General features: G+C 42.3%; 2 protein-coding genes across 4 annotated transcripts; one reads left to right on the top strand and one right to left on the bottom strand.

The window, feature by feature from the left end:
• Window positions 1-422: 422 nt before the first annotated feature.
• On the top strand, window positions 423-19,040 carry LOC129830020 (F-box only protein 44-like). Its single transcript, XM_055892160.1, has 6 exons — window positions 423-1,162; window positions 8,007-8,265; window positions 8,371-8,488; window positions 9,336-9,431; window positions 9,531-9,666; window positions 15,835-19,040. Exons 1-6 carry the CDS (start codon window positions 764-766, stop codon window positions 15,979-15,981), a joined length of 1,155 nt encoding a protein of 384 aa, XP_055748135.1. The 5' UTR covers window positions 423-763; the 3' UTR covers window positions 15,982-19,040.
• A 124-nt stretch (window positions 19,041-19,164) lies between these two features.
• On the bottom strand, window positions 19,165-22,309 carry LOC129830021 (cell division control protein 42 homolog). 3 transcript variants are annotated; one of them, XM_055892161.1, is made up of 6 exons: window positions 22,203-22,309; window positions 21,612-21,742; window positions 21,351-21,423; window positions 21,139-21,248; window positions 20,746-20,943; window positions 19,165-20,060 (listed from the first exon to the last, which is right to left on the bottom strand). In XM_055892161.1, exons 2-6 carry the CDS (start codon window positions 21,714-21,716, stop codon window positions 19,971-19,973), a joined length of 576 nt encoding a protein of 191 aa, XP_055748136.1. In that variant the 5' UTR covers window positions 21,717-21,742; window positions 22,203-22,309; the 3' UTR covers window positions 19,165-19,970. The 3 variants fall into 3 exon arrangements, with proteins under 3 accessions (XP_055748136.1, XP_055748137.1, XP_055748138.1); XM_055892162.1 differs by lacking the exon at window positions 22,203-22,309 and adding an exon at window positions 22,160-22,189; XM_055892163.1 differs by having other exon boundaries at window positions 19,967-20,509.
• Window positions 22,310-24,318: the final 2,009 nt, after the last annotated feature.

Below are 24,318 nucleotides of genomic sequence, written 5' to 3'. Positions count from 1 at the left end.
GCCCCAAGTAATACATTTTGGCCAGATAACTCACACCGGAATCGGCCCAAACTCAATCCCTGCATCCTAGCCATAAGTAATACTGCCTTAGCCAGACTGGGGCCACATGACGTCGGCCGAGTCTGACTCTCAGGTGCCCTGACTCAGACGGAATTCCACAGGCCCACTGTGCTAGCTGGGTTGACATCAGAAGATGTACAGGGTGTGTTAAGGGGTGGTGTCCCATCCTTTCATGCTGTTGGCCTGAAGTAGGACTAAATAGATTTAAATAGTGTAGTAGAGTGGTGTGTGTTTTTATGTAGTTTTTTGTGAGTGTAGTGTAAATGGTAGGGTATTTTTATTTATTTAATCAAAGTATAAGGGTACTCCAGTCTAGTAGGTGGCAGTAATGCAAAATGTATTGGATGCCAACCGCCGTTAAACCTCATCGAAGAAGGACAGGGGCGAGGAAGGAAAACGAACAAAAATGCTGTAAACTTATGTTAAGTCGTGCTGAATTGTAGTAAACAGTAAACTTTCCCAAGTAAACAGTACCTTTCCCGTTGGAGTTAATAGTACAAGCTCATAGAAAGGGTAACATATTTGGAGGCACAGCTGGGAGTTATTTACATGTGAGCACCGGCCCATATTCTTTGAACGGACAACGAGTGAGAGACGTTTGAGAGTAACTAGCTAGCTAACGTTAGCGGGCTAACCACGCAACGGATTTCTAGCTATCTTGCCATTGCCTCCATTGTCTTTGTTTCCACGTGAGTAGGAAAATATGAATCGAGAAAGGGAAACGTTGTTGGATGAAATCGAACAGAGTTTATGGACTTTAACTGAGGACAACTTACGGCACCTGTGTGTACGTTGTGGAATAGGAGGTGTAGATGACTCTGAAGTGAAAGGAAAGAGCCGTCGCGCATTGCGGCGCAAACTGATTCAAGATTACTGTGAGAAGGAGGATTTAATGGAATCAGAGGACGAGGGAATGTTTTGTCTGTTACAACTGAAAGACGAAATAAAAGTAATATCGGACTCGGAGGATGCTGCAAAACTTCTGCCTACAAGTCCTAGCCAGTCGGCACCAACGACGCAATTGGACAGCGAACCCAGCGGAGAGACAGGAGCTGCGGCAGGACGAAAAGAGGAGGTAGGGGCTCCTCAGTCCAGCAGAAAGGTGAGCCCAGCTACTGAAAGGCACACACCACAGAGAGAGAGATAGTGAGGTTAGTATGCCCAGTCATAAAGACTTTTAAAATCCATGGACAGATAGATCAGAAAGCTTAGCTCAGCTTCAGCAGCCTAGAACATCAGATTGAAAATGTACTGAGAAAAGGATACACTGAATTAGAAATCATAGAAGCAGTACTCAGAGCTGTGAGCCCAGGGCTTTAAGATGAGGTGTTGTCTGGAGGGAAAAACAGACATTCTACACACTAAGGCAAATCTTGAGGACACATTATGCAGAGAAGGGCGCCACTGAATTGTGTCACAAGGCAACAAAAAGAGCCGAGAGAGTCTGCCTTGGACTTCCTAGTCTTCGACCTGAGACTGTTATCAGCCTCAGCTCGTGCCCAATCAGGAATTAAATATGGGTGAGTAAGTCAAGAGCCAGTGCCTGCAGACCATTGTTACTGGATTAACAAACTATAACGTCAGGACAGAGATCAGGACAGAGATGAGAGTGCATCTCCAGAATGTTAACACCAGTGATGAACTGTTGTTAGAGAAAATGCAAATTGCTCAGGGCAATGAAAGCGAACACATGCAAAAGGCCAGGATTTGACGTGAGTTCACACCCACATGAGTGAACGCAGTACAGAGTGAGGATAATGGGGATAACGGAGAGGAATGTGCACAGGCAGAGCCCCCACAGACCACAGTCCGAAAACAAAATAAATACAATCCCCCTCATGAGTAAAATTGATGCACGCGATCAAAGAACTGACATGTAGCATCATTAGTACAGTTAGTGCAAGGCCAGGGTGACAGTTAGGAATCGCTCCAACAGAAAACCAAGTACAACCAACAGAGAGAAGAGAATTCAAAAGTTATGAGACTGGTCAGCAGACTGGTCAGCATTGCTACAAATGTGGCGGTGATAGCCATTGGGCAGTAGGATGTAGGATCAGGGGCAACGCACAGCCATCGGGGAAACGCCTGAGGGTCACAACCATGGAACGGTGTGTGACCTTAGATACGTCTAGTTCCATCCAGTGTTGCAGTGTAAAGGGAGAGAGAACCTCAGAGTTTAAGATGTGTTCATAAAGCTGCCTATTGTTCCAACAGGATCATTAGAATCAGCACCAACCTACATTTAAGACTGCTCGCAAAATGAAAGACCACAACTCACCTTGTCCCATGACACAGAGAGAGTGGGGACCAACTACTCCAGCTACCCCAGAACATTGTAATGTAGCACAGCTCATTGGAAAAAAATGTCAAGTGGTGTTATTTGCAGGGTGTAAATACGCAAGCACTATGAGACACGGGCTCAGGTATCCATCATAAGTGAGGAATGGAGAAGACCAGCACTATGAGACACAGGGAATCAGGTATCCATCATAAGTGAGGAATGGAGAAGACCAGCACTATGAGACACAGGAAATCAGGTATCCATCATAAGTGAGGAATGGAGAAGACCAGCACTATGAGACACGGGCTCAGGTATCCATCATAAGTGAGGAATGGAGAAGACCAGCACTATGAGACACAGGGAATCAGGTATCCATCATAAGTGAGGAATGGAGAAGACCAGCACTATGAGACACAGGGAATCAGGTATCCATCATAAGTGAGGAATGGAGAAGACCAGCACTATGGGACACAGGGAATCAGGAATCCATCATAAGTGAGGAATGGAGAAGACCAGCACTATGAGACACAGGGAATCAGGTATCCATCATAAGTGAGGAATGGAGAAGACCAGCACTATGAGACACAGGGAATCAGGTATCCATCATAAGTGAGGAATGGAGAAGACAAGCACTATGAGACACAGGGAATCAGGTATCCATCATAAGTGAGGAATGGAGAAGACCAGCACTATGAGACACAGGGAATCAGGTATCCATCATAAGTGAGGAATGGAGAAGACCAGCACTATGAGACACGGGCTCAGGTATCCATCATAAGTGAGGAATGGAGAAGACAAGCACTATGGGACACAGGGAATCAGGTATCCATCATAAGTGAGGAATGGAGAAGACCAGCACTATGAGACACAGGGAATCAGGTATCCATCATAAGTGAGGAATGGAGAAGACCAGCACTATGAGACACAGGGAATCAGGTATCCATCATAAGTGAGGAATGGAGAAGACCAGCACTATGAGACACGGGCTCAGGTATCCATCATAAGTGAGGAATGGAGAAGACCAGCACTATGGGACACAGGGAATCAGGTATCCATCATAAGTGAGGAATGGAGAAGACCAGCACTATGAGACACAGGGAGTCAGGTATCCATCATAAGTGAGGAATGGAGAAGACCAGCACTATGGGACACAGGGAATCAGGTATCCATCATAAGTGAGGAATGGAGAAGACCAGCACTATGAGACACAGGGAATCAGGTATCCATCATAAGTGAGGAATGGAGAAGACCAGCACTATGGGACACAGGGAATCAGGTATCCATCATAAGTGAGGAATGGAGAAAATTGAGTTTGCCACACACACAAATTAGACCTCTGGCAGAAATCATGAGCAATTACTAGGGTTGCACATTTTGTGGAATTTTCAGAGGTGGAAACTTTCAGTGGGAATATATGTGAATTAAAGGAAAAATATGCACATTAATATTAATACCATTTAAATGTAGATGTTTTTTGCATTGGATATATTTACCATATCATATGGAGACAGAAACATAAACATTTTATCTTATCATAAGTAGACTTAATTACAAATGATTAAATCCTTCCAATAGAACCCCCCCCCCCCCCCCCCCCCCATTTAGTTACGAATTGAACTTTAATTAAATGAGTTGACTCATGGGATGATTTCACTGAACAACAAAGGAAAGGGAATATTGAATGATCCATCGCATCTCCTAAAAACGTTTTCAACATGCATCTGTTAAATGATAGTCTAGAAACTAAAGCTTTGGTTGTCTTCCTCTCAGGCTTCAATGTCTTTTCCCTGGACCTCTTCAATGTCCACCTCTTGAACATCAGACTCTGAGGTGGCTCCACCAGGTGGCTGATGAGATATGTTGTTACGGCTGACATATTGCATCTCCATCCCAAAGCCCTTGCTTGGAAGTGTACTTTGCCAGACTGCCAAGAACCTTGCACTCATCCAGGCCAAGGTGGCGAGACACGGTAGTGATGACACCATAGGCCTTGTGGATCTCTGCACCAGACAGGATGCTCTTGCCAGCATACTTGGGGTCCAACATGTATGCTGCGGCGTGTATGGGCTTCAGGCAGAAGTCGTTATACTTTTTGATGTATTTCAGAACTGCAGTTTCCTCTGCTTGAGCAACAGTGAAGTGGGCAGGGCAGATTTCTTCTCTTACATCTGCAAGCAGTCTGAACATCAGACAGGATGGCTTTGTCTCCCTCATTCCGTGCAATGGCTACTGCTATAGGTTTCAGGAGTTTCAGGCTGCTTACCACTCTCTCCCAAAATACATCATCCAGGAGGATCCTCTTGATGGGACTGTCTGTATGGGCAGACTGTGATATGGCCATTTCTTGGAGAGACTCCTTCCCCTCCAGGAGACTGTCAAACATGATGACACCACCCAAACGTGTTTTGCCAACAGCTTCAATGTGGTGCTCTTATTCTTCTCACTTTGCTAGGTGAGGTAGATTGCTGCTATAACTTGATAACCCTTCACATACCTAACAATTTCCTTGGCGCTCTTGTAGAGTGTATCCATTGTTTTCAGTGCCATGATGTCCTTGAGGAGCAGATTCAATTCATGAGCAGAACAGACAATGGGTGTTATGTGAGGGTAGGACTCCTCCACTTTAGACCAAGCAACCTTCATGTTCACAGCATTGTTTCTCACCAGTGCAAATGCCTTCTGTGGTCCAAGGTCATTGATGACTGCCTTCAGCTCATCTGCAATGTAGAGACCGGTGTGTCTGTTGTCCCTTGTGTCTGTGCTCTTGTAGAATACTGGCTGAGGGGTGGAGATTATGTACTTAATTATTCCTTGCCCACGAACATTCAACCACCCATCAGAGATGATTGCAATACAGTCTGCTTTCTCTTTGATTTGCTTGACCTTCAAGGTCACTTGATCTCTGTTGACCTCTGCATCCAGCAAATGAGTAGATAAAGCATGTCTGGTTGAATGGGTGTATGCTGGGCGAAGAACATTCAGAAATCTCTTCCAATACACATTGCCTGTGAGCATCAGAGGTGAACCAGTTGCATACACTGCTCAAGCAAGACATTCATCAGCGTTTCTCTGACTACGTTCCTCCATTGAGTCAAAAAAACTTCTGATTCCAGGAGGACCCTGAGCTGTTGCTATCGATAAGGTGTCTGATTCATAATTTTCAACTCGAATAGAAGTAGAGAGACTTTTGTCAGAGGTTGCTTGTTAGCGCTGAGGGAACTTTATGCACTTGGCCAGATGATTCTGCATCTTTGTTGAATTCTTCACACATGATTTGGCACAGTATTTGCAAATAGCTATCTGACTTTAATCTCACACTGAAGTATCGTTCTGAAAATGTAAACACCGACGCAGACTTTCTGTCACGTTCTTCTTTGCATGCTGAACATTACGTGGAAGAATGCACAGAGAAACACTCACTTGAGATGGTAAAAGCAACACTCAATAATGTTCATGCACAACAGCATGACTGTGTTCCTTGGATATCCGCAGTCACACTAAGGCCATCAGTGCAAGAGGAGCTGTTAAGGTGGGTGGGAACAGTTACAGACCGACTGTCTCCACACGATCTCATGCAGGCTCAGTTAAAGGATGCTGCTCTATGGAGAATCTTGGAACTGAAAAGGCAAAGGACAAAGCCAAAACCAACAATGTCAACAAAAGTCATGCTAAGTCAGTTACTGCAAGAGTGTAACAGGCTCCATGTCTCACCAGGGGGATTATTACAAAGAGAAACCACAAAAAGGACAAGTTGTGGTACCAAGTCAGTACAGAACAGTACAGAACACTAAATGACAAGTACTTAGGCACTGAAATGGCCCATCTAGAAACAGAAAGAGTGTTGAACTTACTAACACGAGAATGCTTTTATTGGCCGCGCATGCAACATGGCAAGCAGAGGGTGCTATGAGTACATTTTAGTTATTTTAGATAACTTTACAAAATATGCACAAGCCTACCCCACCAGAAATAAGTCAGGGAAAACGGCAGCAAAAAAGCTTTTCGAGGACTTTTACCTAAAGTTTTTGGCTTTGTCATAAACCATCACGATCAGGGAAGAGAGTTTGAGAATCAGTTCTTCAGAGCCTTCCAGAACCTCTCAATATTATCCACAGGGGAATCCGGTGGAGAGATTTAACCGTACACTATTGTCAATGTTGCACACACTAGATGATGATAAAAAGGTAAACTGGGGTGATTATCTAAACAAGGTCATTCGTGCATATAATTGTACCACAAGTGAACCTACTGGATTCTCACCGTATTTCCTGCTATTTGGAAGGGCTCCACTGCTACCTATTGACCTTTTCTTTGGGTTACAGATAAAGGAACAGTAGAAATCATGCTAAGAAGTTGCAGCAACAGATGGCGGAAGAGTATGATATCGCCATAAGAAACATGGAGAAATCAACAGCAAAATTAAAAGCCTACTACGATCGGAATAAAATTTGTTTGGTTCTGTTCTCAGGGGATCATGTACTGGTGAGGAACATGTCAGAACGTGGGGCACCGGGAAAGCTATGATCACACTGGGAGGACCAAATACACATGGTAGTAACTAGGAAAGGCGACCGCCCTGTCTAGGAGGTCAAACCCGAGAGGGGTACAGACAGGGCCTGGATTTTGCGTTGCAATATACTCTTGTCAGATAATTCTCTACCATTTGAGGAACCAGTTCAAGCACCGGGTAGTCTGTGGAGAAGGGAACCGCCCCAGCGTAGAGGTCTGTGGAGAAGGGAAATGCTGAGTCTGAGAGGTCAGATGAGGATTCTTATCCAGTATTCATCAACAGGCCACTTATGGATGACGAGAGCAGACAGAGTAGCATACAGCTAGTATCCAATAATAGTGAGGAACAGGGTCAGACTGATAGAAACTTCACTTTGAAGGAGTGCCAACCTGTCCTCAGGGTGACCCCGAAGAGGACAGGGGTTCAGCCTGGCAGAGGAGGCCCAGAGACATCCTAATCTATAACAATTTAGTGCTGCCAAGCTCTTATCAGGATACGAACAAGAGATTCTCTGAATATTATTAATAAACAGTACCTTTCGCTTAGGAGTTTATATTATAAGCTCATTGAAAGAGTAAAACAAACATTTTTTTTAGCCATCAATGAGCTTGCTGCACCCGCTACTGACAATGTTTCCAATTTTCCAGCAGCTAACTGCTCTAATTCATCAATGTTTGAGGGATGCCCTCCACCAACTGCTTTTTTCAGTTCTCGCTATAGGTTTTGGATGTGATTCAGATCTGGACTCGTCGCTGGCCACTCCAGAACAGTCCAGCATCTCTTGTTAACGATTCCTGGTTGCTTTTTGATGTGTGTTTGGTGTCGTTCTCCTGCTGGAACATCTACAACCTTTAATGAAGACCCAGTTTTGGACAATGTGTTGAACATTGGACTCAAACAGCTGGTAATCTTCTGATTTCATGATGCCTTGTGCACATTCAAGGCCTCCAGTACCAGAGGCAGCAAAGCAACCTCACAGCATTATCAAACCTTCCCCATCTTTTATTCTAGGGAGAGTTATTTTCATTGAACACTGAATTTGGTCACAAGTAAACACAACACTGATCTGTATTGCCAAAGAGCTATAATTTTGTTTAATTAGTCAATAGTACATTTGTCTCCCATGTCAACGAAAACATCCAATCTCTTGTTCAGTTCACAGGCATGCTGCCTGTGCTCCCTCTTGATGTCCTGGAGGAGATGCTCCTAAATGTCCCTCCACAGCAGGTGGTGTGTGTCTGTCGAGTTGTGTGTCGTGAGTGGAAAGAAGTGGTGGACAGTGATTCTCTTTGGAGAGAGAGGTGCCGAAGAGAAGGATACCAGACATATGTGACTAAACTACCTAAAGACTGGCGTTTGTTTTACTTCTTGTGTAAGAAGAGACGTAATCTTCTCAAGAACCCCAGAGCAGATGGTAAGAGTCGAGACTACAGAAATGTCTAAATTCTCTGTGTATGGGGGGTCCTGTTATTAACCCCAGAACCCACATTTCAAATCCCTCCTTGATTTTTTTCTCCAGATAAATTCAAGGGCTGGCAAATTATTGAGAATGGAGGGGATAAATGGAAAATAGAGTCAGTGGAAGAAGTGCCGCTTCCTGACAACACGGTCCAAAAATACTTTGCGACTTCTTACTTGTGAGTATACTACTATACCATATTTGTTTTTCAGTGAGAGAATATCACTTGGTCCCACTTTGTTTCACATCCACATTGGTGTTGTATTTCTTTTCCAGCTCTTATAATACATTTGAATTGTAATAATACCTATGATGCAAGATGGATACAGTGCAATTGACAATGACCTTGCTGTCTAGCCCAGGGGTGGGAGACACAAAAAAATCTGAACTCATCACGGGAGTCCACAGTGGCTCGCGGGCCTGCATACCCACATCCATACCCCCAGCTTGCGAGCAAAACATATTAGCGGCCCTCTTGACAGTGGAGAGAAAAAGTTTTAGATTTAATTTCCTGCAATTCTACACATTTTGCCATGGGGCATAGAGAAATTGTAGTGGTTTTAAATCAAGAAGGCATTTTGCAATGGGGAGGAAAGAAAAATGCAGTTCTACAGCATATTTCCAGCAATTCTCCAACTTGTGCCAAAGGATGGAGAGAAATGTTTGCGGTATTTAATATGAATGATGGTGGCGAAATAATACGGTAATACGACGATGATTAAGACAAGTTTATGGATTAATTTACCAACCTTAAAGGTTTTTTCTGACGTAGGCTAATTGAGTGACTGACATAAGAGAGAAACTGCTGATGCACAACCTAATTTTGAGATTGCACCTTGTGTATTCTGCTATTTACATTTTATTTAACCTTTATTTAACTAGGTAAGTCAGTTAAGAACAAATTCTTATTTACAATGAGTTGCCCATCCCTGGTCTAGCCTATATGGACACATAGATGGCTGCTTACTATCAACCATGGTAAATGTGTTGGCTATGTGTGTCCTCTTGTCTTTGGGTCATCTCAGGACCTGCAGGAAGTCTCAGCTGATTGACTTGGAGAAAGAGGGTTACAGGCCTTCTTTCATGGATGACTTTCAACCCGACATCATTATATCCGACTGGTGAGAGGAATATTAGAATTTTGTCATTCAGTGTCTGCTACTCTACTTGTCAGAGGAATAGACTACTGTACAACTTGTATGTTTGTGTGTCCATATCAGGTATGCTCCACGGAGGGAATGTGGCGCTAAATATGAGATCTGTGTTGATTTGCTAAATCATAAGAAGCAGCCAATTAAGAAGTTTAGTCCAGGAACTGTCATCTTTCAAAACTGGGATGATCATAAATGGAATCAGGTAAAACGGTCAGACTTTAAGATAATTCTCCATATACATGGGTCTGTAAATAGCTGAGTACACAATCAACAATGTGGTTTCTCCTTGTCTTGTGTTTTACTAAGATTTTGTGTGCATTAGACATTTTCAGTGATTGCATTGCAAGATTTGTTTTATTTGTTTTATTAAGTTTGTTTTATTTATTTGCACACAAAAAACGATTAAAAGACAAACAGTGCAGATAAAAACAAGCTCAAAAGGTGTGCATCTGAGGTTGTAAACCCAAGAAAGAACTATATATTAGTATCAGTCAACGTTTGGACACTTACCCATTCCAGGGTTTTTCTTTATTTTTACTATTTTCTACATCAAAGACATCAAAACTGAAATAACACATATGGAATCATGTAGTAACCAATTGAAGAAGAAAAAAACTTTTTATATTTGAGATTCTTCACAGTAGCGACCCTTTGCCTTGATGACAGCTTTGCACACTCTTGGCATTCTCTCAAGGCAAAGGGTGGCTACTTTGAAGAATCTCAAATATAAAATATAGATTTTTGGAGGTTACTACATGATTCCATATGTGTTATTTCATAGTTTTGATGTCTTTACTATTATTCTACAATGTAGAAAATAGTAAAAAATTAAGAAAAACCCTTGAATGAGTAGGTGTGTCAACTTTTGACTGGTACTGTATATACAGTGCCTTCGGAAAGTATTCGGACCTCTTGACTTTTTCCTCTTGACTTTTTTCCAAATGTTATTGGTCACATACAGGTGTTTTAGCAGATGTTATTGCGGGTGTAGCGAAATCTTGTGCTTCAAGTTCCGACATTGCAGCAATATCTAAGTAATATCTGACAATTTCACAACATATACCTAATACACACAAACCTAAGGAAGGGAATTAAGAATATATAAATATATGGACGAGCAATGTCAGAGCCACATAGAATAAAATACAGTAGAATAGTATAGAATACAGTATATACATATGAGATGAGTGCAAGATATGTAAACATTACTAAAGTGACTAGTATTCCATTTATTAAAGTGGCCAATGATTTCAGGTCTGTGAATATAGGCAGCAGCCTCTCTGTGCTAGTGATGGCTATTTAACAGTCTGATGGCCTTGAGATAGAAGCTGTTTTTCAGTCTCTCGGCCCCAGCTTTGATGCACCTGTACTGACCTCGCCTTCTGGATGATAGCGGGGTGAATAGGCAGTGGCTTGGGTGGTTGTTGTCCTTGATGATCTTTTTGGCCTTCCTGTGACATCGGGTGCTGTACGTGTCCTGGAGGGCAGGTAGTTTGCCCCCGGTGATACATTGTGCCATACCAGGCGGTGATACAGCCCAACAGGATGCTCTCAATTGTGCATCTGTAAAAGTTTGAGGGTTTTAGGTGACAAGCCAAATTTCTTCAGCCTCCTGAAGTTAAAGAGGCGCTGTTGCGCCTTCTTCACCACACTGTCTGTTTGGGTGGACCATTTCAGTTTGTCAGTGATGTGTACGCCGAGGAACTTGAAGCTTTCCATCTTCTCCACTGCTGTCCCATCTGTGGATAGGGGGGTGCTCCCTCTGCTGTTTCCTGAAGTCCACGATCATCTCCTTTTGTTTTGTTGACGTTGAGTGAGAGGTTATTTTCCTGACACCACACTCCCAAAGCCCTCACCTCCTCCCTGTAGGCTGTCTCGTCATTGTTGGTAATTAAACCTATTACTGTTGTTGTCTGCAAATTTGTTGGAGGCGTGCTTGGCTACGCAGTCATGGGTGAACAGAGTACAGAAGGGGGCTGAGCACGCACCCTTGTGGGGCCCCAATGTTGAGGATCAGCGAAGTGGAGGTGTTGTTTCCTACCTTCACCGCCTGGGAGTGGCCGTCAGGATTTCCAGGACCCAATTGCACAGGGCGGGGTTCACACCCAGTGCCTCGAGCTTAATGATGAGCGTGGAGGGTACTATGGTGTTGAATGCAGAGCTTTAGTCAATGAACAGCATTCTAACATACGTATTCCTCTTGTCCAGATGGGATTGTGCAGTGTGATGGCGATTGCATCGTCTGTGGACCTATTAGGGCGGTAAGAAAATTGAAGTGGGTCTAGGGTGACTGGTAAGGTGGAGGTGATATGGTCCTTGACTAGTCCCTCAAAGCATTTCATTGACGACAGAAGTGAGTGCTATGGGGCGATAGTTATTTAGTTCAGTTACCTTTGCATTCTTGGGTACAGGAACAATGGTGGCCATCTTGAAGCATATGGGGGCAGCAGACTGGGATACGGAGAGATTGAATATGGCCATAAACACACCAGCCAGCTGGTCTTCGCAAGCTCTGACGACGCGGCTAGGGATGCCGTCTGAGCTGGCAGCCTTGAGAGGGTTAAGACGTTTAAATGTCTTACTCACGTCTGCCACGGAGAAGGAGAGCCCACAGTCCTTGGTAGCGGACCAGGTCAGTGGCACTGTGTTATCCTCAAAGCAGGCAAGGAACAGGTTTAGCTTCTCAGGAAGCAAGACGTCGGTGTCCGCAACGTGATTGGCTTTCCTTTTGTAGTCTGCGATTGTCTGTAGTCCCTGCCACATATGTCTCTTGTCTGAGAAATTGAATTGCGACTCCACTTTGTCTCTATACTGACGTTTTGCCTGTTTGATTGCCTTGCGGAGAGAATGACTACTCTGTTTGTATTCTGCCATATTCCCAGTCACCTTGTCGTGGTTAAATGCGGTGGTTCGTGCTTTCAGTTTTGCGCAAATGCTGCCATCTATCCATGGTTTCTGGTTAGGGTAGGTTTTAAGTCAGTGGGTACAACATCTCCTATACACTTCCTGATAAACTCAGTCACCGTCTGTGTATTCGTCAATATTATTCTCTGAGGCTGCCCGGAACATATCCCAGTCCGCGTGATTAAAACAAACTTGAAGCGTGGATTCCAATTGGTCAGACCAGTCTTGAATAGTCCTTAGGACGGGTACTTCCTGTTACGTTACAGCCTTGATATAAAATGGATTAAACAAAACATTTTCCTTAGCAATCTACAAACAATACCTCATAATGATAAAGCGAAAACAGTGTTTTTGAATTTTTTGGCACATTTTATAAAAAATAAGCAAATACCTTGTTTACATTAGTATTCAGACCTTTTGCTATGAGATTTGAAATTGAGCTCAGATGCATCATGTTTCCATTGATCATCCTTGATGTTTTTCAACTTGGAGTCCACCTGTGGTAAATTCAATTGATTGGACATGATTTGGATATGCAAGCACCTGTCTATATAAGGTCCCACAGTTGACTGTGCATGTCAGAGCAAAAACCAAGCCATGAGGTTGAAGGAATTGTCCGTAGAGCTCCGAGACGACAGGTTTGTGTCGAGGCACAGAACTGGGGAAAGGTACTAAAAAATGTCTACAGCATTGAAGGTCCCCAAGAACACAGTTTCCTCAAACATACTTAAATGAAAGAAGTTTGGAACCACCGAGACTTTTCCTAGAGCTGGCCGCCCGTCCAAACTGAGCAATCGGGGGAGAAGGGCCTTGGTCAGGGAGGAGACCAAGAACCCAATGGTAACTCTAACAGAGATCCTCTGTGGAGATGGGAGAGCCTTCCAGAAGGACAAACATCTCCGCAGCACTCCACCAATAAGGCCATTTATAGTAGAGTGGCCAGACGGAAGCGAGTCCTCAGTAAAAGGCACATGATAGCCTGCTTGGAGTTTTCCAAAAGGCACCTGTCTGATGAAACCAACAATTGGCCTGAATGCCAAGAGGAGACCTGGCACCATCCCTACGGTCAAGCAAGGTGGTGGCAGCATCATGCTGTGGACATATTTTTCAGCAGCAGGGACTGGGAGACTGGTCAGGTTCAAGGGAAAGATGAACGACGCAAAGTACAGAGAGATCCTTGATGATAAACTGCTCCAGAGCGCTCAGGACCTCAGACTGGGGCGAAGGTTTACCTTCCAACAGGACAACGACGCTAAGCACACAGCCAAGACAACGCAGGAGTGGTTTCGGGACAAGACTGAATGTCCTTGAGTGGCCCAGCCAGAGCTCGGACTTAACCCGATCTAACATCTCTGGAGAGACTTGAAAATAGTTGTGCTGTAACTCTCCCCATCCAACCTGACAGAGCTTGAGAGGATCTGCAGAGAAGAATTGGAGAAACTCCCCAAATACAGGTGTGCCAAGCTTGTAGCGTCATACCCAAGAAGACTCAAGGCTGTAATTGCTGCCAAAGGTGCTTTAACAAAGTACTGAGTAAAGAGTCAGAATACTTCTGTGATAATTCAGTTTTTTTATATATATACATTTGCAAACATTTCTAAAAAACATTTTTTCTTTGTCTTTTTTTGTATTGTGTGTAGATTTATGAGGGGAAAAATACTATTTAATCCATTTTAGAATAAGGCTGTAACATAACAAAATGTGGAAAAAGTCAAGGGGTCTGAATACTTTCCAAAAAGCACTGTACACTGACTGGTAATGTACAGTTGAAGTCGGAAGTTTACATACACTTAGGTTGGAGTCATTAATACTTGTTTTTCAAGCACTCCACAAATGTCTTGTTAACAAACTATAGTTTTGGCAAGTCGGTTAGGACATCTACTTTGCATGACACAAGTCATTTTTCCAACAATTATTTACAGACAGATTATTTCACTTATAATTCACTGTATCACAATTCCAGTGTGTCAAAAGTGTACATCATTAAGTTGACTGCCTTTAAACAGCTTGGAAAATTCCAGAAGATGTCATAGAAGCTTCTGATAGGCTAACATAATTTGAGTCAATTGGAGGTGTACCTGTGGATGTGTTTCAAGGCCTACCTTCAAACTCAGTGCCTTTTTTGTTGACATCATGGGAAAATCAAAAGAAATCAGCCAAGACCTCAGAAAAACAATTGTAGACCTCTGGTTCATCCTTGGGAGCAATTTCCAAATGCCTGAAGGTACCACGTTCATCTGTACAAACAATAGTAAGCAAGTATAAACACCATGGGACCACGCAGCCGTCATTACCGCTCAGGAAGGAGACGCGTTCTGTCTCCTAGAGATAAACATACTTTGGTGCGAAAAGTGCAAATCAATCCCAGAACAGCAGCAAAGGACCTTGTGAAGATGCTGTAGGAAACAGGTACAAAAGTATCTATATCCACAGTAAAATGAGTCCTATATCGACATATACTGAAAGGCCGCTCAGCAAGGAAGGAGCCACTACCTCCAAAACTGCCATTAAAAAAAGCCAGTTTGCAACTGCACATGGGGACAAAGATTGCACTTTTTGGTGAAATGTTCTCTGGTCTGATGAAACAAAAATAGAACTGTTTGGCCATAATGACCATCGTTATGTCAGGAGAAAAAAGGGGGACGCTTGCAAGCTGAAGAACACCATCCCAACCGTGAAGCACGGAGATGGCAGCATCATGCTGTGGGGGTGCTTTGCGGCTGGAGTGACTGGTGCACTTCACAAAATAGATGGCATCATGAGGAAGGGAAATTATGTGGATATATTGAAGCAACATCACAAGACATCAGTCAGGAAGGTAAAGCTTGGTCGCAAATGGGTCTTCCAAATGGACAATGACCCCAAGCATACTTCCAAAGTTGTGGCAAAATGGCTCAAGGACAACAAAGTCAAGGTATTGGAGTGGCCATCACAAAGCCCTGACCTCAATCCTATAGAAGATTTGTGGGCAGAACTGAAAAAGCAGGTGCGAGCAAGGAGGCCTACAAACCTGACTGTTACACCAGCTCTGTCAGGAGGAATGGGCCAAATTTCACCCAACTTATTGTAGGAAGCTTGTGGAAGGCTACCAGAAATGTTTGACCCAAGTTAAACAATTTAAAGGCAATGCTACCAAATACTAATTGGGTGTATGTAAACTTCTGACCCACTGGGAATGTGATGAAAGAAATAAAAGCTGAAATAAATAATTCTCTACTATTATTCTGACATTTCACATTCTTAAAATAAAGTGGTGATCCTAACTGACCTAAGACAGGGCATTTTTTCTAGGATTAAATGTCAGGAATTGTGAAAAACTGAGTTTAAATATATTTGGCTAAGGTGTATGTAAACTTCTGACTTCAACTGTATATACAAAACAGATTGTTCCCAATTAAACAAAGCATACTAATTACAATTGAACATGAAAATATGGTCTCTTCAATGATCCTCTTCCATGTTTCAGATGACTCATGTGTTCAAGAATTATGGACCAGGTGTGCGGTACATCCGATTCATTCATGGAGGAAAGGATACTCTGTACTGGGCCGGCTGGTATGGTATTCGGGTCACCAACAGTAGCATCGAGATCTGCCCATCGGTGGACAGATAGCTTTCGGTGTTCCCATTTACTCTCCCAAGAGTTGACATGTGAATATTGTGCCCACCTGCAAGCTTTACTTTAGCATCTGAAACGTACCTTAGCATAGTGTACACCTTGTTCTGTCTTTTCTGCCTTTGGCACCCTGTTTCCATGTGGATATAGATGATTCTAGCTATAGAATATAGACTTTTTTATATATTAATATTCATTTTCCCCTAGTCTGATTTAGTGCCTGTTTTTGTCCACTCTGTTCTAGTGAGTCCTTGTGGACACTGTAGAGAGAAACAGAAGACAAGAACGTGTTCCTCAGTCTTATCTTTCAGTGATGCGGTTAGAATATTTTGTAGCTTAAACCGTAAGAAGGATATAGCCACATTTGTAGGAAGAAAACAGAAACCACTGTTTATTACAACCACATCTAGCTGCTGTCGTCAAGGCAAAGGGCTACTTTGAAGAATCTCCAAATATATTTTGGTTTTATACTTTTTTTTGGTAATTACATGATTCCATATGTTATTTCATAGTTTTGATGTCTTTACTATTATTCTACAATGCAGAAAATAAAGAAACCCTGGAATGAGGTGTCACCTTTTGACTGGTAATGTACAGTTGAAGACGGAAGTTTACATACACTTATGTTGGAGTCATTAAAACTCGTTAAAAAAAATATATATATATATATATATTTTACCCCCCTTTTTCTCCCCAATTTGTAGTAGTTACTGTCCTGTCTCATCGCTGCAACTCCCGTACGGACTCGGGAGAGGCGAAGGTCGAGAGCCATGCTTCCTCCGAAACACAACCAAGCCGCACTGCTTCTTGACACAGCGCACATCCAACCCGGAAGCCATCCACACCAATGTGTCGGAGGAAACACAGTACACCTAGCGACCTGGTCAGCGTTCACTGCGCCCGGGCCGCCACAGGAGTCGTTAGTGCGCGATGAGACAAGGATATCCCTGCCGGCCTAACCCGGACGACGCTGGGCCAATTGTGCGCCGCCCCATGGCCTCCCGGTCGCGGCCGGCTGCGACAGAGCCTGGGCTCGAACCCAGAATCTCTGGTGGCACAGCTAGCACTGCGATCCAGTGCCTTAGACCACTGCGCCACCCGGGAGGCCCTAAAACTCGTTTTTCAACCACTCCACACATTTCTTGATAACAAACTATAGTTTTGGCAAGTCGGTTAGGACATCTACTTTGTGCATGACGCAGATAATTTCCCCAACAATTATTTACAGACAGATTATTTAACTTTATAATTCACTGTATCACAATTCCAGTGGGTCAGAAGTTTACATGCACTAAGTTGACTGCCTTTAAACAGCTTGGAAAGTTACAGAAAATGTCATGGCTTTAGAAGCTTCTGGTAGGCTAATTGACATCATTTGAGTCAATTGGAGGTGTACCTGTGGATGTATTTCAAGGCCTACCTTCAAACTCAGTGCCTCTTTGCTTGACATCAAGGGAAAATGAAAAGAAATCAGCCAAGACCTTAGAAAAACAATTGTAGACCTCTGGTTCATCCTTGGGAGCAATTTCCAAATGCCTGAAGGTACCATGTTCATCTGTAAGTATAAAAATCATGGGACCACGCAGCCATCATACCGCTCATGAAGGTGATGTGTTCTGTCTCCTAGAGCTGAATGTACTTTGGTGCGAAAAGTGCAAATCAATCCCAGAACAACAGCAAAGGACCTTGTGAAGATGCTGTAGGAAACAGGTACAAAAGTATCTTTATCCATTGTAAAACGAGTCCTATATCGACATAACCCGAAAGGCCGCTCAGCAAGGAAGAAGCCACTGCTCCAAAACCGCCATAAAAAAGCCAGACTATGGTTTGCAACTGCACATGGGGACAAAGATTGTACTTTTTGGTGAAATGTTCTCTGGTCTGATGAAACAAAAATAGAACTGTTTGGCCATAATGACCATCGTTATGTTTGGATGAAAAAGGGGGACGCTTGCAAGCCGAAGAACACCATCCCAACCGTGAAGAACAGAGGTAGCAGCATCATGTTGTGGGGGTGCTTTGCTGCTGGAGGGACTGGTGCACTTCACAAAATGGATGGCACCATGAGGAAGGAAAATTATGTGGATATATTGAAGCAACATCTCAAGACATCAGTCAGGAAGGTAAAGCTTGGTCGCAAATGGGTCTTCCAAATGGACAATGACCCCAAGCATACTTCCAAAGTTGTGGCAAAATGGCTTAAGGACAACAAAGTCAGGGTTTTGGAGTGGACATCACAAAGCCCTGACCTCAATCCTATAGAAAATGTGGGCAGAACTGAAAAAGCGTGCGCGCGCTAGGAGGCCTACAAACCTGACTCCGTTACACCAGCTCTGTCAGGAGGGATGGGCCAAAATTCACCCAACTTATTGTGGGAAGGTTGTGGAAGGCCACCCCAAGTTAAACAATTAAGGCAGTGCTACCAAATACTGTGTAAACTTCTGACCCACTGGGAATGTGATGAAATAAATAAAAGCTGAAATCGTTCTCTGACATTTCAAATTCTTAAAAGAAAGTGGTGATCCTAACTGACCTACGACAGGGAATTTTCACTAGGATTAAATTTCAGGGATTGTGAAAAACTTGTTAAATGTATTTGGCTAAGGTGTAGGTAAACTTCTGACTTCAACTGTAGGTGAATTAGACAATGATTTCATTTTTATTAAAAAGACTGCTTGGAGGCTTTAAACAAGACAGATCAAAGGAGAGAAAGCAAAGTGAACTTGAATATACATTTGTATGTACATAAACATCTGACCCACTTTGACAAATGACACCTTAAGAAACGTAGTTGAACACTTTTGTAAACATTTTATTTCTTAACACAAGAATGTAATTGTTAACATGTACAGTATATATTGAGGATACACAGAACATGGTGCACTACCTTACTATATGTATGAAGATCATTAATTATTTCAAGTGTTGGTATAACTGTTTGTAAAACTAATACATTTGAATTCTATAATATAGGCTAATTTGGTTGTATTGCTATCCTGTTGAAATTGCCTCTTGAATATTAAATAAATGTAAGTGTACTGTGCTTGTTTCTTCAACTAGTGTGGAGTGAGTTTCATCCTCTATGCCAGAACCCCTGAAAATACAATATACTGAGAGCCCATACTTAAAATCAGGGGCATATCAGCACTCCTACTCAATGAATCAGAAAAGATTCCACACTTGAGAATTCTTAACTTTATTTGGTTGATACATTTTCAAGAAATTCACTTATACTCAAATTGTGACAACGGGAGATGTACATTTTTGTATAAAACAAATAAACAACCTGTAAGATTCTGTGCCTGTCAAAGGAGGAACAATCTGTCGACCGAGTGAAATTCTAAAGCAAAAGTCTCATGGTGGTTTTACACTGCAACAATGAGCTATTTCATTCAGAGCAGTAAAGACTTACATGCCTAGAATGCAATAGAGTATGTGACATCAGACAAGTCATTTGATTTAAAAGACAAAAAAAAACTACTATACTGCCCTGACAAACATAGCATATATGTTGTAACTGGGTTGGCACCAACATATCATTGTTACTACTGACTGTTACAGAATCGATTATCACTTTCCCAATTGAAAGGGGATTTATGTTCACCTCAGGTGTTCATGAAAACACATACACCTGAAAAAAGTGAATCATTAGTATTGAAGGTAAAATTGTTTTGTCCTCTTGTCACTGGTCCCAATCATCAGCTGTGTATCTGTGACCCTTTCACACTCTTCTGATACAGATTGGTGGCTGCAGTCCTAACTGAAAAATACTGAGATGGCTCTAGGAATGATGTGTACTATTACATAAGAGGGTTATATTTCAAAGATTCTAGTAGAGATCAATTAAGTTCACACACTACTTTGCAAACATTTTTAAAATATTTGTGTCAGTTACCAATAGGAGTGAAGTAACGTTGTGCAATAATGGTTTGCTTTCTCCAAGTAGTGTTGATGAAATGCTCTAACCAATAGGAGAGAGGAAATGCTCAGAGCAGCACACATTTGCGCCTCTTCTTGGGTTCCGGAGGCTCCAGGGCAGCCAGTATTGCCTCATCAAACACATTCTTTAGTCCTTTCTGCAAACACAAAACATGAATGTACCAAATACATTTTTTACCTTGCAGTGTGTAACCACAACTGGTAATACCATCTTTTAAAAGGAAAACAAACTCAGCTGCAGCCTTACGTAAACTTGCCAATTAAGTGCCAAACTGGACATGTTCTCTCCCATAGAACAATACAGGTTAGCATCCTTGCCATGGTAGTATGGGCTATTATGACTAGGCTAGGTGTAAACAAAATCGACATAGAAATGAAAGAAGTTAATGGGCACGCATTTAAATAGAGCATCTTGGTTATTTACTTGACAAATAGTCATTCCTTTACATTAAAAGACGCAGCAGACGATCAAAGGCAAAGCAAATATTTTAAAAGACCGCCGTCAAAACAGACAGCACTTTCTCTGGGTTTCAGGGGTTTCTAGAGCTGCTAGGATAGCTTCATCAAATACATTCTTCAGACCTCGCTATAGAGAGGGAGGAGAAAGAGGGGAATATGACCAGTGTTAGATAGAGGTTAGTTAGCAGACATACAAGAGTAAAGTGCATTCGGTTGGGTTTCCAATACTAGGCCACCACTAACACAGAAAGAATGAAGGCAAGACAAGCACAAAGACAACACAGACTAGATGCACATCTAACATAAATTGCTTTTATGCAAGTCAAAGCTCTATTTTCTATTTGTTTTAGATAGAAGTCTCACCTGTGTCAGGGCAGAGCACTCAACATATTTGACTGCCTTCAGGTCACGGGCGAGCTTCTCAGCTGTCTCAGGGCTGATGGGCTTCTGTTTGTTCTTGGCCAGCTTCTCTACTGTGGAAGGGTCATCTCTCAGGTCAATCTGAGTTCCAACCAGCAGGAATGGTGTCTTGGGACAGTGATGAGTGATTTCAGGTACCCACTGCAAGAGAGAGGAAACATTATTTTCAAACAATCAGAAAAGTCAGTCCGTCAGATAGTATCTTCCCCATCACTTCACATGTTACCAATTTAACATTCCATTTAACCAACTAGAAATAATGTATAATTTAGTCAATATATTCCTTTATTAAAAACGTGTGCATTGTATGCTTCAAGGGCTTGGCGTTGTACTCACCTTTTCTTTAACATTCTCAAATGAAGAGGGTGAAACACTAGAGAAACAAACTAGGAAAACATCAGTCTGGGGATAGCTCAAAGGCCGTAACCTGTCGTAATCTTCCTGACCTAAGGAAACAGATAACGTGTTGATTAAATGTGAATAGCCTTCAACCAAAAATATGATTTATTCAAATTGTGAACATGTCCCTGAAAAGGATTCACTCTTACCCGCAGTATCAAATAATCCTAGGGTGTAAGGTTCACCTCCAATCATGACAGTTACTGCATAGTTATCAAACACCTGGGATGAGAGAAAAAAAAAAGAGATATCTGTCCTGTTCCATGATTATTCTGAATGGTAGTTATTGAGAAGAACCAGCTAAGTCTCTTTAAAGCGTGTGAAACATGAGAATGAGCCACCGAACTCTGGTTTGGTGATCAATAATCACTGTGACTGAGATAAACCCAAGGTATAGAAGATATACATACTGTTGGTACATATTCAGAGGGGAACTTATTGGTTGTGTATGAAATCAAAAGGCAGGTTTTTCCCACTGCTCCATCTCCAACCACAACACATTTAATCGTCTGCATATTTGTGTTCTCTGTTTACTGTATGTCTGAAAGAGAAAAGACAAAGAAAAAAGTTCAGCATAAGTTAGCTACAAGACTTCAGACGAGTGGCAGGGAAGACGTATCCAGTAGTAGTTGGTTGTATGCTACTAACGTTAGCTAGCTTACGTCTGAAACTGGTTTCCTATGTGGCTAGCAAGCCAGGTCTAAATGAAGAAGTTGTAACGTTAGCAACAACCAACTACAGACTCAATAGAAATCTATGACAAAAGATAACTAGCTACAGTAGATACTTTGCTCTAACTAATTTAAACTGACGTAGCTAATGTTTGCTAGCTATCTGGGTTGGTGTTCGCAGTTCTTATACTCAATTTCCTATTAATTGTATTTGTTACTAACGATGAATGACAAACCTATAGCTAAACCACATTCATGAAAAGTGTTGGTATCATTTCAATTGTTACCCTATTGATGATGATAACATGTAATTCGAAAGATTTCCCTTACCTCTCTTTCTTCTTCTTGTGCGTTTCCGGCAGACTAGACGCTGTATTGCTGCCGGTTTCAGATCGGAGGGAGAATTACACATTTAAATATCTAATAGCCTCTCAACTGTAGGTGCAGGCTGGTGCAATAAAGAACGACAACAGTTTCCTTTCTATTTTGTCTCTGCCTGTCATTAGAGGCCAAAATTGTTTCAAGCAAAAATTCAGTTACACCCAACTCGCAGAAAAGTGTCCTCCTCAGCAATATAGTTTATTTAACTAGGCAAGTCAGTTAAGAACAAAATCGTATTTACAATGACGGCCTACACCAGCCAAACTCGGACAACACTGGGCCAATTGTGCACCTCCCTATGGAACTCCCAACCACAGCCAGCTGTGACTCAGCCTGGATTCGAAACAGGGACTGTAGTGACGCCTTTTACACTAAGATGCAATGCCTTAGACTACTGCGCCACTCATCAATATAACAGGGCATGCTTCACAGTCTCTACCTCTTCACATTCCTTACACTTCTCATCTGGGTGTTTCCCCACTAACAATAACCCACTTCCCAATCCACAATGATTCAACCTCAGCCTTGTCAACAGAACCTCATCCCTCCTTTCACTCCACACATACCTACTGACCTTCCTCACAGATTTCTGGATAGAATCCTCCGTTCCTCCACTCAAGTTGCCACTCCTGTGTCAGCCACTCTGCTATGATGCTCCTACATTCCATCCCCCCTAACGGTAACACCACATATATCTCCTACCTCTTCAGAGCTTTCTTCGCAACCTTATCCACTGCCTCATTTCCCCCGACCCCAGCACGAACTGGGATCCACAGAAAACGTACCTTACACGAGTGATGGGTTGTTCACCAACAAATGGCTCTTTTTGAACTGATCTTTTTGGTGAAAGTTGGGAGCCGTATCACGTCGGTGAAATATTTGCATTCTGCTGGTTTGCATACTGCTTCTACTGCTTTTTGAGCTCAAAACAATGTTTTTCTGCAGATACGTTACAAAATAATTATCTAAAGAGGGTGTCTCCTCACTGCAGAAACAAATTGTAGGGAGAGCTCATCAATCTGGTCCACCCTGATTTTTTACAGTGCATAAAAAAACGTAGGAGTTGTGCTGTCCCTGCGGTGATCTCGCAATTGCTGGTGGTGGTGGTGGCATGTAGCTTTTGTCTTCAACACCTGTTGCCAAAAACAACCCAGCAGCAAAATGAAGAGGATCCACCGAAGAATAGCCCACCAACTACATCAGGAAAAACTAAAAGTAGTCTAGTATAATTACCTGAATTAGGGTGTCTGTCTACCAAACATCTGGATCTGCTTGTTTGAGTTGGTTACCCTATAAATATTGAAAGGATACAATGATACGTTTTGTTTATCCCCTATAGACCTAACATTCTAATCATTAAAAACATATTTTTTTTAGGACTCACGATGTTGCACTTTCCTCTCTTCCAGTTTTGTTGTTGAATTTATAGATGCAGTTGAAGAAGATATGCCTGTAAAAAATATATGCAAAAAATAACAATGCCATGTTATAATTTACAATATGATCAAATACAAGGACATACAGTGTTTGCATGTTCTCATTTTCTCCGGAAAGCTATGTGGAAGGAGTAGTAGTTGAATTTAAATTCAATGATAAACTTAATTCAGATCATACTCATCTCGCTTATTGCATGGTCTTACAACACTGTGGGTAGAACATTCTGAAGTTGAAGCAGGACAATCTGAGTGGCATTACCTGCATTGAGGACTTGTAGCTTCAAACCTGTGTAGACATTCCTCCCTGGTCTGGAGATGACACACCAGTACTTCCCCTCATCACTTTACCTCAGTGCACTCATTGTGATAATGAAGACTTTAGCTTCCTGATCCTCCTCCCTCTCACTCTGGGCTTGCTGGTTTTTCACCACAATCTGACAATGTTAGATCCATGTTAGAGGGAGGAGAATGAAGAGAGCTGTACAAACGTTTAACATGGTCAGGAGATGTAAAGTAAACTTTGGAAAAATTAGTCAATTTTTACTCTTTTATTTTAACCATTTCCAACTGGTATCTTAATCACAATAGAACAATGGCCTAATCATGTTTCTCTTGAAGCTCGTAGTAAT

This window comes from Salvelinus fontinalis, chromosome 31 (genome assembly GCF_029448725.1).
Source record: "Salvelinus fontinalis isolate EN_2023a chromosome 31, ASM2944872v1, whole genome shotgun sequence".
NCBI lineage: Eukaryota > Metazoa > Chordata > Actinopteri > Salmoniformes > Salmonidae > Salvelinus > Salvelinus fontinalis.
Note: the sequence above shows the minus strand (reverse complement) of the source record. Positions and strands in the feature narration are given on the sequence as shown.

Bases quoted from the DNA above. Each gene is read 5' to 3' on its own strand.
- LOC129830020 (XM_055892160.1), top strand. From the start codon at position 764: ATGAATCGAGAAAGGGAAACGTTGTTGGATGAAATCGAACAGAGTTTA. The intron at 8,266-8,370 runs GTAAGAGTCGAG...TTTTTTCTCCAG, and splicing joins CAAGAACCCCAGAGCAGATG to ATAAATTCAAGGGCTGGCAA. The intron at 8,489-9,335 runs GTGAGTATACTA...GGGTCATCTCAG, and splicing joins TACTTTGCGACTTCTTACTT to GACCTGCAGGAAGTCTCAGC.
- LOC129830021 (XM_055892161.1), bottom strand. From the start codon at position 21,716: ATGCAGACGATTAAATGTGTTGTGGTTGGAGATGGAGCAGTGGGAAAA. The intron at 21,424-21,611 runs GTATGTATATCT...CTCTCATCCCAG, and splicing joins CCTCTGAATATGTACCAACA to GTGTTTGATAACTATGCAGT. The intron at 20,944-21,138 runs GTGAGTACAACG...TCTCTCTTGCAG, and splicing joins TTGAGAATGTTAAAGAAAAG to TGGGTACCTGAAATCACTCA.